The sequence below is a fragment of the Bactrocera oleae genome, chromosome 2 (genome assembly GCF_042242935.1).
Source record: "Bactrocera oleae isolate idBacOlea1 chromosome 2, idBacOlea1, whole genome shotgun sequence".
Classification (NCBI taxonomy): domain Eukaryota; kingdom Metazoa; phylum Arthropoda; class Insecta; order Diptera; family Tephritidae; genus Bactrocera; species Bactrocera oleae.
The window spans coordinates 58,301,099-58,317,015 of NC_091536.1; the positions used below are offsets into that span (position 1 = coordinate 58,301,099).

Genomic DNA, 15,917 nt, shown 5'->3' on the forward strand with positions numbered 1-15,917 from the left:
TGGAAATTTTTTTTTGTTACCATATAGCGAAATGGTCGTTATTTCAGTAACAATCAACTCTAGAAAAATTGTTTTTACATTTTTGCAGTAGAAAATAGAATTCCCTATGAAAATAATAAGATCAGATACAATTTATTTCTATTTTTGAAGAGAATTAAATTTCCGATCGATATATTTGGATTTGTTAAGCCTAAGATGTCGACCGAAAAATTTTTTTTTCTTGAAAATATTATTTTTTTTAACAAAGAAAAATATTTTCGTTATTAATAATGAAAATTCTAAAAAAAAATGATTTTCGGCCCACCCTACTACATATATTGATTCCTTCCTTTAACCACTTTTCTACTTGCTCATTTATAAAATTTCAAATTTCAGTTCATCAACTGTTCATTGAAATTGGGGATACAGGCGCCTCGCTTGGTTTATAGCTGAGAATTAACTGTTTTACTGTTTTGACATCGGCTTCCTTCAAATGTGACAAATCTACATCTGGTTCTTTTGTTTTATAATTTCCGGTTATTAGTTTTCGTTTTCGAACTACGTATAACTTCGATAGCAAAACTTCCCAATGTATTGATTATGTACGCTTTAATTATTACCTCCTAGCACTGCTTATCTTCCATTTATTCTATATTTCCGCTCAAAACTAATACAGTCTCATATCGTAATAAAAAGAAATCACATCAAGTATCGATTAATGCCGAAAAGGTTGCACTATTATAAGTCAAGCTTTTTAAAATGCCTCAATGCTATGTTCTTCCACTTTTTGAACCTGCGGATTTGTTTTGTTGTTTACTCTACCAGTTTCTGTTTTGCACGTAATTTTGGTCCTCTGACAATTAGTTGCAATATGTCCGGTTTGTCCACATTTGAAACATATAAATTACTAAAGATCTCTTGCTATATGAGAACTGTTAGCACATTTAAAACACCGTTTGGTGGTATTATATATGTTTTTATTTCAGTGTGGACAAATAGTGAGAGGCCTCTTCTTCTCGACTGATATTCCTTATACCTTCCAGAAATTGGGCCAATTAAGGCTATGAGAAATAAAAATACAATGGAAAAATGGCAAAAAAGTGTAAGGAAAGATACAAAACTGTGCTGAGAAGAAAAGGCTTCGGTAGAAATCAACCATACTTCTGGTTGGCAAAGAATTGAGATCGAAGAAGAGCATCAGCATAGATGATTCAATTACACCCGAAGTTCAAATGGGAAGCCAAGCTGCTGCAATAAAAATTACGTCAACACCCAGCCCAAAATCAAAGGACATTGAAAAAAAGAAATCGACCCAGTAGATGGTTCCTGAAATCACGCAGAAAAAAGAGCAGGGCCGCAAAAGGCGTCATAAGGAAAAGATGCAGACGCTGAATAAAATACAAACAATAATTGGTTCTATGCTGGAGAGGCATTCAGAATGGTCTTGTACATTTTGTTTGATTTTAATTTTTTATTATTTTTATATGCATATTTCGATATAAGGAAAACTTTAATATTTTATGTTTTGTAGAATTTAGAAAAACCTGAAGAACATAGGACACATCATAAGTGCAACATTTTTGTGAGAAATTAATAATAATTTTGTTGAAGAGTATGATTTTCTTATTTCGTCATTCTTAAATCAAGATGAGAATACTTTGGTAATGAGGAATGGAGTTAAATTCTTGTGTTCGGCTTTTCCGACCCCAAAAACACACCTCACCTGGCTACTCACTTTTTGGCAGAAAACTTCAATGAAAAACCGAACTTGCCTGCTCAATCGCCGTATTTAAATCCGATTGAGCATTTTTTGTCAATTTTAGACTCCAAAATACCAAAGAGCAGCCACTCAAACTTATGATTATTCCTAGAGATGGACATACTTATACACTTAGAAATGTTCTACTACCGGCACTTACGTTTAGTTGAGCTATTCGATCATCGCCAACAACGTTTGGACGATGACATTAATTGCGAATTTGACTACATATGTATATATGTAATACTATGTTTGCACAATGTTTTTGGAATTTCCTTAACTTATTGTTTATACCCACAAACTTATTTATGTATAATATTATATATGTATGTAAGTTCGCATCCCAACGTTTTTATTTTTATACTCTCAAACTAATCGAGATAGATATATATTTTTTAAAAGTGGGCATGACCCCGAAGAATAGGTTTAATGTGGACATCTCCTAAACCGCTAAAGCTACAATACACTCAGGACAAAACTTTTCAGCACCCCTACCGAGAGGGTGAAGGTATTTAGCCGGCTTTTATCCTTGCAAGTTGCAAGAGTATAAAAAGTTCGGTTACACCCGAAGTTATCCCCTCCTTACCTGTTTATGATATATGAAATTATTAAATTTAACTACGATTATTTTCTAAACATTAATTATGTGTTGGATGCGTTAGAAGGAATGTTTATAATATTTACAATTAGGTAAGAATTTGTGATATTATTAAATGCCGGCTGCACATAACCTCTTTTGTTTACACATACATCCTCAATTCAAAATTTTTGACGCCACGATTTTTCAGTATTTTAAAGAAACCTTCATATAATTTAGTACTCCTTATTCTCATGAAATAAATTATGAAATTGACACAATTTATGTGAACATTCCCCCCTTTTGGTTTCGTTGGATTATTTCTACCATTAATCATTTCTAAAGAGAATTTATCTTTGAGGACTTGTAAAATAGTAATGACGAAATGAAAAATTGACAATAAAATCAGGCAAGAATTACCGGCTGCTCACAATATTCTGAGCGTTCTAAAATATCATGGTCCGGAACTTGTGAACCCAACGGAACTTGTGAACTCGAGAATGGCAACAAAACTTTTCCAATGAATAATTTGATATCCCTCTGAATTAACATGTGTAGAAGGTTCAGAACTTGTAGACTGTTTTCCCTCTTGATCCTCTGGAACCAGTGGAAGTACTGGGGAACTCTGATTGGATTAGAATTATTGATATCATTGTGGAGCATGAACATATATTTTCATTGAAATTGTAAATTTAAACACGTAACAAAACTCCCCGAATCAACAGTAAAGTACATTTACATAACCTGGACTCCTTTAGCCTTCTTTTCACTCATTTTAATTATATTCAACGACGACAAGCGACAGGCAGCATCTGTCAAATACTAACATACACATGCTCTTATTGGCACAGTTATTTAGACAGCACACAAAGACGACGACACGACACGAAAGCGAAATTTTCTTGGTTGGTTGCAAATGTCATCTTGAAGCCAGCTTCTTGAACATTTTGAAGATGGCAGCGACATCTCAAACATCTGATATAGACAATTTCGTTGATGCTGTATTAAAACCTTTCCCTTCATTGAGTTTTAAATATTTCGTTAAAATTGAAATTTTTTATGCAAAAAAAAAGTAAAAAGGTCGATTTTTTTGATTTAAATTATTAAGTGTTACTACAAATTATACTGGAGCTTTTAATAATTTTACATTTCACATATTAATGACAATACTACAGCTGCCCATTGTCATTGGCAAAATTAGAAATAGTTTTAATTTAGCGATAACTACAAGCTTCCTACCGTGAAGTGTGCTGTTGTCTAGAAAAAAAGGATATCCCACAATATAGTAATTTTAATTTATATCATTGCCATATGTTGCATTCCTTTATTAATAATTTTAGGTTTTTCTTGAAATATACTTTACTTTTATAACAAAATCAATTAGTATGGTATACGTGAGTTATTGGAATAATCACGAAGGTGCAATAAATAGCTAAGCCTGGCTCCGGTGTATGCTTTATTCAACACAAAAGCAACCTCTTATACTACAACTTGCTTAAAGTAATTCAGAATTACACAGTAACAAGATATAATATTAATAGAATTGCGGAACCAAAATTTTAGTGGTGCGTCGGAATTTTTTGCTCTGCATAAATTAAATAAATTAGTTTAGCCGTTCTTGCAATATGGTGGGCGGTGCCATTCCCATTATCTAATTCTGGTACCGAATCCTGTCTGTCATATCACGGGTGTTAAATTTAATGCTCCTTTTGTATTTATTAATTGAGTTATCGCCCGTCGTGGTTTTTATCTGATTTAACCGATTTTTACAATACATGAAGAAGTATTTTCCTCTCAGGAAGTTTTATTGCAATAGCTTTAGTGGTTTGTGAGATATGCTCTATAGATTTATTAGTAGACGGGTCGCGCTAACTTGTTTTAATTATTATTTTCATACATACATCTGTACATCTACATATTGTTCTTTTTACAAAGTTTGTGCAAATGAGATAAAAAAAGAGATTTATGAGTACAATCCATGTTTGCCTATGTATGTGTATAATGGTAAGCAGTGTAAGTGAAATGCAACGTTCATAGAATACAAAATTGTTGGTTGCCATAGTCTTTTAATATGTTTTTGTTATTTTATTTTTGATATATAATTTCTTTACTCTTACATTTCTTAAGATTTTCCAATAATGAAAGTTTAAAAATCATTGGATTGTCAATTGCGATGCAGAGCGTATTCAAAATTCACAATTTTGCTCCAATAATTTTAAAGTGGATGATTTCAAAGAATACATCCTATTCAAATTGGGTAAGTTTGACATATGAACATAGTTGGTTTAAGTCTATCTTAGTGTGCATAGATATATATTAATTAATAACTTGAAAAAAACGAAAAATAAAAAAACAGGAATATAACTAATGATTTTTTTTTTTCAAATTCGTCCCACTGTAAGTATGACGATGTTGGTTCAATGACGTCAAGGTTGTCACAACCTTGTATTCTATAAACGTTGATTGAAATGTATATTGAATTTACAAATTGGTTATTAAAAGACCTTACTGAACTATTGAATACATTTTTTTGCAAACAAGTTTTCAAGTAGATATACGGATTAAGCAGATAAAGGATCTTATATGTAGAGGTTGCTTACCCCTCGTTCACATAATATAAATATATTACGCCATTATGTCAAAGTAAATCTTATATGTTGTCAGAATTTTTGTATTCAGAAAAAATTCCAATGGCACTAAATAGTGTGGCTTTAATGAGAAATTTATGAAAGGTTGAAAATTTACAAAATTTATTCAGAGAATATGGTTAATTGAGAAGCTATTATTATCAACAGTCATAATTCACGACCACACGTTTACAAGAGTACCAATAACTTTAAACTTACGGCTTATACCTATATATAATCTCAATCAAATGACCACAAATACATCACCAACTTGTACTATTAATCAATCACTCTCTTGATTAACCATGGCAAACCTCAATAACTTTGATGCATCTAATTTAACACTCAACTACAAAATGTTCGTTGATGATTGATAGACGAGCAAATATTATATATTTTAGATATGTGCAAGCGTTTCTTCGGTGATGTAATATTATTACGTGCAATAAAGGTTGGAATACATAAATATAAAAAGTACAACACTTGCTTCAGGATATCAAGATTGTTATTTTATTTGAAAAGTATATTCATTTAATTCGTTATCTTAACCACTGTATTTTTTAAAGTCGGCCACTCAAAAAACCATTACAAATCGCTATTAGCATAAAATTAGCTCAAGGGGAAAAATCTATTCCGACACAAAAAATATTTGAACACTCACATCTAACCTGATCTGATGTTAATACGTATGTTTTTCTTGCAGTGAAGATGGTTGAGATTAAATAAACAATTGTATTGTATTCAATTCGTCTCGTCATCCTCATCATTTAGACATATATGGTATAAGAACAACCTAAAGAGAGGTGGAATCATCGGTTCATATTTCGATAAAAATGATGTTGGTGAGAATGTAACTGTCAATGGCGACCGTTATCGCGCCATGATAACTGACTATTTGATGCCTGAAACTGAAACTCGTGATCTCGGCAAGATTTGGTTTCAATATAACGGCACTACCTCCCGTGCATTACGTCAATCAATGGATTTATTGAGAGAATACTTCGGTAGGCAGATAATTTCACATTTTGGGCCGGTCGATTGACCACCAAGATCGTGTGATATCACACCGTTAGACTTTTCCTGTGGGGATATGTAAAATCTAAAGTCTTTGCGAACAATCTCGCTTCGATTGAGGCCTCGGAGCCAAGCATCACGCGTGTCATTCGCCAGTAACCAGTCGAAAATTACACTCAACGGATGAACCATCTGAGACGTAGCCGCGTTCAACATTTGAAAAAGATAATCTTAAAAAAATAAATGCCAATTAATACTTCGAACGATAATAAACATTCCCCATTAGATTTGAAGTTTCTGTATATTATTTCTTTTAAAAAGTAGGGAACCTCGAAAAGGATCACCCTATATAACTTACACACTGAACGGCTTATTCGCCATGAAACTGGTTAGAAAAACGAAAATATATAGGAGTTGGGGGTAGTACTGAATTAGTTACATAGAGGCTGGGTCAAGTTTTCACCCAATTTTACCCATCTTACACAAAGGTACACTATTATTAGGAAAACATGCACTCTAATTTTAATTGATAGTTTACATCTTAAATCTTTATATTAGGTACTTATATGGGAACTAAGATAAGTATTGATCCGATTCAACACATGTATGACATGCAGACATACTATTATCAAACAAGTAAGGAAGGGCTAAGTTCGGATGTAAAAAAACATTTTATAATCTCGCAAAGTCAAATAGTATACTCGTTTGAGATTTCTTTGTGGATTGACTGATATTTTCGGTAGAACGTCAACTATAGGCACTGGGATCCACATATTTAGTACTTAGGGGCTTAAACAGTTTTGGTTCGATTTATTAAATAAAATTAAAATAAAATTAAATTTTGGCCCCAAGGTGGCATACTTTAAACGTATTATTCACGCAAAGTTTTACGCCGATATAATCATTGTTGCTTGATTTGCATAATGGAAAGTGAACACATCAGATGAAATTTAAAATGCTGTTACATGGGAAATAGGCGTGGCTGTAATCCGATTTCCCCCATATTCGTACTATAATATAGAAATATGAGAAGAGTATTATGCACCGAATTTGGTTAAAATCGGTTTAGCAGATCCCAAGATATGGGCTTTCACCTAAAAGTGGGCGGTGCTACGCCCACTATCAAGTTTTGAACGTGGTTCCTTTAAAACCATCTTATACCATATATTTAGTGCTAGATTTATCGCGCTTTTAGTAGTTTATAACAGTACCGTTATATGGTGAGTGGGCGGGGTTCACACCGTTGATAAAGATGCTACAAACATTTGTTCTCCGTGAATTCTGTTATTATAGCTTCAGTGGTATAGGAGATATGCACATTAAACTTATTAGGGGCGGGACCACGCCCACTTAAAAAAAAATTTTAACGGCATATGCCCCTCCCTAATGTGATCCTGTAGTCCAAATAAGAGTCTTGTATATTATTGTGAAGCTTAGTCATGGCAATTTATTTGTTTTTGATTAATGGCGTTTTGTGGGCGTGGCAGTAGTCCTATTACGCTCGTCTGCAATACTAACCGTCGTACGGTGCCAAGAAACGTGTGTACCAAGTTTCATAAAGATATCTCAATTTTTACTTAAGTTACAGCTTGCACGGACGGACGGACGGACTGACAGTCACCCGGATTTTAACTCGTCTCTTCTTCCTAATCATTTATATATCTCTAACTCTATATCTAACTCGATTAGTTTTAGGTGATACAAACAACCGTTAGGTGAACAAAACTATTATACTCTGTAGCAACAAGTTGCGGGAGTATAAAAAGGATTCTGTCAGAATTTCGATTATATTAGGTAAAGTAAAAAGTTCGTTCGGTTTTTTATTGATTTTTCAAAAGATGATAACTTTGTGTGCATTTGTCCGATTTAAGTCAAATATGTGCCGTTTTGTTCATAAACTTGTTGCCAACTAGATGCAAACTTCAGTATACCCGTCTCGTAGAAGGTTGCGTCCCTATTGGCAAAAATCTCGGAGAGCCAATTTTCACAGGCCTCTCTTGAGGCTAACTTCTCACCATTAAGCGCGTTCGTCATGGACAGGAAAATATGGTAATCACTTGGTGCCAGGTCCGGACTATAAGGTGGGTGCATTAGGACCTCCCATCCGAGTTCCAGGAGCTTCTGGCGAGTCACCAAAGACGTGTGTGGCCTGGCGTTGTCCTGATGGAACACAATTCGGCCTCTGATGATCAAAGATGGCTTCTTCTGGATGAGTGCTGCCTTTAAGCGGTCCAGTCGTTGGCAGTAGAGGGCCGAATTGAGCGTTTGGCCATAGGGGAGCAGCTCGCAGTAGATGATTCCTGGCCCATCCACCAAAAACACAGCAAAACCTTCCTGGCCGTCAATCCGGTCTTGGCTACCGTCTGGGCCGCTTCCCGAGCTTTGACCACGACCGTTTGCGCTCGATGTTGTCATAAGTGACCCATTTTTCATCGCCAGTCACAATCCGCTTCAGAAACGGGTCGATTTTGTTGCGATTCTGCAGCGATTTGCAGATGGAAATTCGGTCCATCATGTTTTTTGCGTTAGTTCGTGTGACACCCAAACATCGAGCTCCTTTTTGAATCCCAGGTTATGCAAATGGTTCTAAACGGTTTTCTGGCTTATCTTTAGTTCCTCAGCAATTAAATAAGTGCTCACGTGACGGTCTGTTTCCACTATTTCCATTATTTTATCGCAATTTTCGACGACAGGCCTCTCGACGAGTGGTGCATCTTTGACATCAAAATTACCGGAACGGAACCTAGCAAATCACTTTTGTGCTACACGTTCGTTTACAGTATCGGGCTCATAAGCTAAATTAATTTTTTCAGCCGCTTTGGCTGCTTTTTCGCCTTGATCGAAGAAAAATTGTAAAATATAGCGAATTTTCTCTTTGCTGGTGTCCATCTTTGACGAGCGCTCACAACGAACTGAGTGTATCAATCGAAAAACTGTCAAAGACAAACTTTTAACGCGAACAAACTCGTTTTCAGCGCCGTATAGTATGACATGATGCGACACGTAACACTAGTACTATGGACAATAACGCCATCTCTTAGATAAAAACCGAACGAACTTTTTACTTCACCTAATATTTTGTGATAGAAGTTTATTATTTTCTTAATTTAATTATTAAGAACCCCACTTTTAACTTATTTTTATTTCTTATGTCCAAATGTTTGGTATATAGGTACACCCTAATACACGGATTGAAGAGACCGCTTTTGCTGTGTACATATGTAAGTATGCTGTTTTGTATGCAATCTTGCTTGCTTGTGTTTTATCCCTGAAATGGGCAAATGTGGACTTTTAATGTGTAATTAGCTAGGAACAATATGTATGAATATTGTTCTAAATAATTATTTTTGTTTTTTTTTAATATCCTGGGTATATTAAGTTTGCCACGAAGTTTGTAACACCCAGAAGGAAACGTCGAAGATACTATAAAATATATACATAAATGAACAGCATGTTGATTAGCCATGTCCGTCTGTCCGTTTGTCTGACTGCATATACGCGAACTAGCTTCTCAGTTTTTGAGATATCAATCTTAAATTTAGTATATGACCGTTTCTTACAAAGAAGCTGCTCATTTGTCAAAAATATCGATATCGGACGACGATAGAACTGAACTATCGGAATTAAGTGCTTGCCTGGAAAACTTATATTTGACGAGATATCTTTACGAAATTTGGAACGGACTATTATTTAAAGCAATAGTGCAAGCTCCGAAGAAATTGTTTAGATCAAATGATTATAGCATATTGCTGTCATACAAGTTGGACGATCGGAGTCGAAGTTTGTTTTTGACAACAGAAAATGTTAGTCACGTTTTTGTGTGCTTTTCGATTTTTTACTTTTCAAAGAACTAGGCACTTGAAATGTTGACTGTGGCATTCGGTGAGTTCACTTTATCTCAAAAAAGTGTGTTCATACCAAATTAAAATACATCCATTGTTTTTCAAACTCGTATAAATACGAATAAGAGGACAATGCAAAAGGCTCAACAGCACCAACATAGCTCATGAATCCAATAAGAACAAATCAGCAGGCAGGAGCATATATCAACTCGGACGGACAATTAAATTTATGTTTAATTTATATTACTTAAGTCTATACTTACACATAACATAAAAATCAAATTATACATATAACCCTTAACAAACACACACATTAACATTTATACCCTATATACTCAAAAACATTAAAGTTAATTTTTGTTGAATGTAGAGCACCCCGACATTTTGGTCCTTCAAGCCGGATTCGTTCCCGATAAAATAAACCCACCCAATTAACCACAAACTTGGATTTACAACAGCAACAAGCATTACATACGTGGAAAAAATGTGAGTACATAGACCCAAATTAAAATAAAAATAATAATATATCAGTGCAATACGGAATAAAAGGGCAATGTGAAAACAAATATATATAATAAAATAAATCTTGTGCTTAACAGGTATTAAGTGCAAAGTATTTGCGAATTTGTTATTACCATATTCCGTTTAGTACATTGCTTATTATACATAAGTACGTACTTACAACATATAATATATATTTTTTGAGAGCCAAGTAGCGTTACTCCTGGTACCTATTCGTGCATACACTTATATATATAATGTATAGATATATTCAAATTGCATTACCCGCTCTGTTAAATATTCATTGCTAGTACATTGCGAGGAAGCAAAAAACTCTGTAGAAAAAAATGCAAAAGACCCAGTAGTAAACTTTCGTTCATCTGAACTTTAAATATTGTGCACATATAAGACACGCATAAAATTTTTTTTGGGAAATTCGCTAGCATTCGGGAATTCGCTTATTAAAATTTAAATAAAGAAAAATTACTTTAAATTTATTATTCGTTTCATTTCAATTTTATAAATTGTTGCCACCCGATTTATTGAAAAAAAAAAATTATATATATGTAAATTGTCTATCGAAAATGGAAGAATTTAAATTCTGTATTTCGGATTTATTCGAATATATCGAAGAACATTACGAAACCCACCCCGAAGATGAGTCCGTTTATACTCTGGAAATAAAAAGAGTTCAATTCAATGCTATTTACGACAAGGCGAACAAGTCGTACGATGTCTTTCGTAGCACCTTACAAAAACCCGGTGAGACTATTGACTTTTAAAAAGTTAAAGAAATATTTAAAAAAGTTCATCAATTAACCCCAATCAACCCCATCAATAAAAGAACGAGCTTCAGATAAAAACACATCGTGGGACATAGGATCTTCAATTCATCTACCCCCTTGTGACACGGACATATTTTATGGCGACTTCGTAACCTGGCCCTCATTCAGAGCCATGTTTACGGCCATATATGTAAACAATCATAAAATTAGTAACGTGGAGAAACTGTTTCACCAAATTCAAAAAACCCAAGGAGAAGCAAGAGCAATAGTTAAAAACGCGCCATTAACAAATGATGGTTTCTTGATGGCATGGAGGGATCTGGTATCGCAATACAAAAAAAAAACGATTTCAAGTCAACGCGCATTTAAAAATTTTGTTCAATTTACCCCATGCAAACCAAGAAAGTGGAATCGCGATTAAACACCTTCAGAGGACCGTCAACAATTGTCTTACAAATCTTCATAATGTATACATAGACACTACTAGTTGGGACCCAATCTTAATCTTCTTGTTTGGCTTGAAACTACCCAAAACTTTATTTCATCAATTGGAGGACACTCTAGAAGACAACTCCGAAATACCATCATGGAAAACTTTCGACGCGTTTCTCACCCATAGATACAAATCTTTGGAAGCAGTAAGTAGGAAATCTAACTGACCCCGTTCCAGTTACCCAATCCGACAGGAATTCGGGATTCGGGCCATATAGAAAAGGAAAAGACAGGAAATTTAATACCTTTCACGCGAACGTCTCTGGTACTTCGACATTGAGTTTTTCACACGCTAGTGAAAACCCTGTAAGAGGCAGCATCATCTCAAAAAAACCCCAAGACATTGAGAGTTGTAAATGGGTTCTACATAAATACAACATTCCATTCGAGAATATCCATGTTGAGACCCGAATAAACGTAGTAAAAAATAATGGTTACTGTTTTAATTGCCTTGCATTATCCCATAGCTTCAAAGATTGCAAGAGCAAATACTCATGCAGAATATGTTGAAAGAAACACAACACTCTTCTGCATAGGGATGTCCCATACCACTCCCAATCCCTCCCGCTAGGATCAAGAGCATCAAACCCGACTCTTGACTCAAACAATAGTAGTATCTTCAAGCCCTTAATCCTAACACAAATCCGCAAGCCTACTCAACCCTCTTACAGTCCACTGAAAGTAAAACCCAAGACCCACATAACTCTAGTAGGAAGCAGATTTTGCTAGGTACTGCCATAGTGCAAATTTCTTGCAAAGGGCAATTATATACAGCTCGAGCACTAATCGACTCGGGAAGCTTCCGAAGTTCCACAAAAAATTGGACATACCCACATTCAAGAAAAGCGCACATGTGACCGGATTGAACAACACAGACCACACAGTCTCGGCAACAGCTACCAAAACTTGCGAACTTGCCCTCCGTTCACCAACAAAAAGGGAATTTAAGATAACAACCCACGCGTTTATCTTAAAAACTTTAACCGATAACTTACCCACTCACTCACTTGATAGAATAATTTCCAAAAAACAATTCGGGTTTAGCTTAGCTGACCCTCACTTCTATAAACCCAGACCTGTCGACATCCTTATCGGAAGTGATCTGTACCCACAAATAATTCTCAGTGGCGTACAGAGAAATGTACTCGGGTCATTACTAGCCCAAGAAAACAGAACTATATTGAATTCTTTCCGGACCCACACCTAAAAAACCCATCTCACCCTCAATATTATCATTTGTCAGTAAAATGACCCCAGACAAGTTGCTCACACAATTTTGGAAAGTCGAAGAAGTTCCGAAAAAGCCTCTACACTCAACTTTGGATATACTTTGCGAACAAAATTGTCAAAAAACGTATGTTTCGAATCGTATTCAATGCAGATATTCAAAAAATGTATCTTCAAATACTTGTTGAAAGAATACACACTCCGTTTCAAAGAATCTTATTTAGAAGATCGCTCAACTAGGCGAAGATTTTGAATTACAAACTGTTACGTTTGGTATTAACTGTGCCCCATATTTAGCTATCCGTACTCTCCTCAAATTAGCGAATGATGTACAAGGAACCCACCTACTGGCAGCAGAGATACTTCGAAACGGAATGTACGTCGATGATGTACTTGCAGGAGCACATGACGTAGTAACTGCGAAGGTGGCACGAGACGAACTCACTTCATCTTTGAAGTCCGCAGGATTTTCTCTACGCAAATGGACCTCAAATGACCCAAAAGTCTTATCTGGAATCTCACAAGAACACCAATCCAATAACTAACTTACTCAGTTTATCGGAATGAACACTGGGGATCAGATGGAATGCAAAAAAAGTTGCATTTTTTTTTCTTATTAACCCTATCCACGTTTACGAAAAGAGAAGTATTATTGATTATAGCAAAATGGTTCGACCCAGCTGGTTGGCTCAGTCCCGTTGTAGTCACAGTCAAAATAATACTGCAATAGATATGGGTCGATAAATCCGATTGGGATGAAAGTCGCTGAAAAACCTTCATAAAGGAATACGAACCCCTAAATCTTAATCAAATTCCTTGAGAGACCCATTCTCTGACGCATCAGAAAAAGCTTACGCAGCAAACCTATATGTCAGTGATTCTACAAACACAAACACCTGGACAACTCTTTTTGTGTCCAAGACTCGTGTGTCCCCAATAAAAAGTATATCTTTACCAAGGCTAGAATTTTGCGGAGCGGTTCTTCTGGCGAATCTAGTGGATGCGACCCTACCCCAATTAAACATTACTCAGTACCGCACTCACCTTTGGACGCATTCTACAATGGTTTTTCCTGGCTAAGCAAACCCCCATGCTCATGGACAACCTTTGTATCCCATCGAGTTGCCACAATTGCAGAAAAGATTGGAACCGAAAATTGGCGTCAATCGAAAGCCAGGACAATCCGGCAGATCAGGGTAGTCGCGGATGCACACCTCTGGAAATGGTGAATAATGCCCTCTGGTGGCACGGATACATACACAGAAAAAGTATAGTTTCGACCCAATTGAAACCCTTTAATCGATCCCAAAGGAATAATGCGAGCTAATGGCCGATTGAGCAATTCAGCCGCATTATCATATAACGAGCGTCTCCGATTATACTAACCTATAGCAGTCGATTAAAAAAACTACTCACCCAATTTACCCACTCAATTACCCTACATGGTGGCAACCAGCTAGTTTTACGACTCATGCGTACAGAATTTCGGATTCCCTCATTAAGTCTATTCACTTTTGTAAGTTTTCCTCACCTTTTCGTTCCACTAAACGCTCACGTATTTGTAAAAGTTTAGAAAATTATTACACAATTTATTTCTATCGCAAACGTTTTACGCAATTTACAATATCATGTATTTATAAAGATATTAATATTTATAACAATCAAAATCAAAAAATTACAATTTCACTTTATAAGTTGTTAAAAGATAATCGGGATCTACGACCGTGGAAAAAAAGGCGGAACTTCAACTGCGACTTCTCGGTTTAGCGCTTTCGATGGAAAAGAGGGTCGGCGCGATCGCCCTCCCTCCTTTTGTTAATGTTGGTGTGTAGAGTTATTGTGTGTGGGTGTATGCTGCTGCTTCCAGTAAGGTTGCTTTGGTGCGTGGTGTGTGGGTGTTTCCAGGTGTGGTGTGCCAGTGTTGTCCTGTAAGTGGTGTGTTGTGTTGTCGTGTGAGTGGTGTGTTGTGCGGTGTGGTTGACTGCATTAGGGCGGGAGGCTGAGCTCATTTAGCCATCCCGGCCCCCCTAGGCGAATGTTCAGCCTAGCAGTCGCTGGAGTTGTTGCAGCGTTGCCACGACGTTGCTGAGGCCTGTCCTGCGGCGAGTCTGCGGCCTTAAGGGTTGGTGTGGTGTTAAGGTGCTATGGAGCTGACGCCAAGTTCGGGGTGCGGCGAGTGCTTGTCGTCGACGGGGTCGTGCTGCATGGCTTGGCTGTGGACGACGGCCTGCATCATGGCGGCGGGGTACTGAGGGCCGTGCGACAGGGCGCCTTGGGTTTCGATGCAGCAAGGTATGATGCGGCCTGTCGCAGTATTGGCACACGATATCAGACACGCATTCCTGCGTGTCATGCGTCTGGGCCAAACAATTCAAACAGTGCCCATGTGCCTGGGCCACCTTCTGACGTTGATTGGGTGTCATACCCTTAAAAATGGGACAGTGCTGCAGCCGGTGTGAACGGCAACAGAGCGGGCAGCGGAGGCGAGGCGGCTCCGAAACTACAGTAGGCGTTGGGCGCATGGCACGTCGTGGAGCTGTCGGTACAGTTGTTCCTGGTGTTGTTCGTGGCGCTGCTACGGGGGTAGCCCCAGGGCGCGGCACAGTGACAGCCGAACGTATGGTTGGCGTAGGGGTAATTGACATTTCAGCGTCCATAACTACCTGTATGGAGAAAAGGCGAGTTTAGTTACGACTCAGTGATATAGATAATGGATCCCTTTAAACTTAACCAACTTTATTTGGTTAGTGGGGGTCGTATTAGTCCACCCATTATTGTATTAGTATATATTGTGGTGATTTATCATATTTGCGGTTTATTTCGGTTTTGGGTTATTAGACGGATATTTTGTTTTCTGCGTGTATATATAATATTATTGTACGGATCTTTTATTACTTGCGTTTTCGCTGTTATCTGCGATTGGTAGGAAGCATAGTTTAACGAGCGGCCTGGTTAGCGTTCCGGTTCGAGTACGGAGGTCAACTACTCGTATATGACCGTCGGGACCATGATGTAGCTTCTCTATGCAACCAAGCCGCCATTCTGTAGGGGGGAGACAATCGTCATGGATTAGGACAAAATCTCCAAGCTTTGGCGCTTTTTCGGGAGTTTTCC

The 15,917-nt window shown here is 36.9% G+C and overlaps 1 protein-coding gene and 1 pseudogene across 1 annotated transcript; one reads left to right on the top strand and one right to left on the bottom strand.

The window, feature by feature from the left end:
• Positions 1 to 210: 210 nt before the first annotated feature.
• Positions 211 to 2,027, top strand: LOC106624646 (uncharacterized; annotated as a pseudogene).
• Positions 2,028 to 14,559: 12,532 nt separating this feature from the next.
• Positions 14,560 to 15,610, bottom strand: LOC138859027 (uncharacterized). The gene has a single exon (XM_070113168.1). The coding sequence runs from the start codon at positions 15,458 to 15,460 to the stop codon at positions 14,843 to 14,845; it is 618 nt and encodes a 205-aa protein (XP_069969269.1). The 5' UTR covers positions 15,461 to 15,610; the 3' UTR covers positions 14,560 to 14,842.
• Between the last annotated feature and the right edge of the window lie 307 nt (positions 15,611 to 15,917).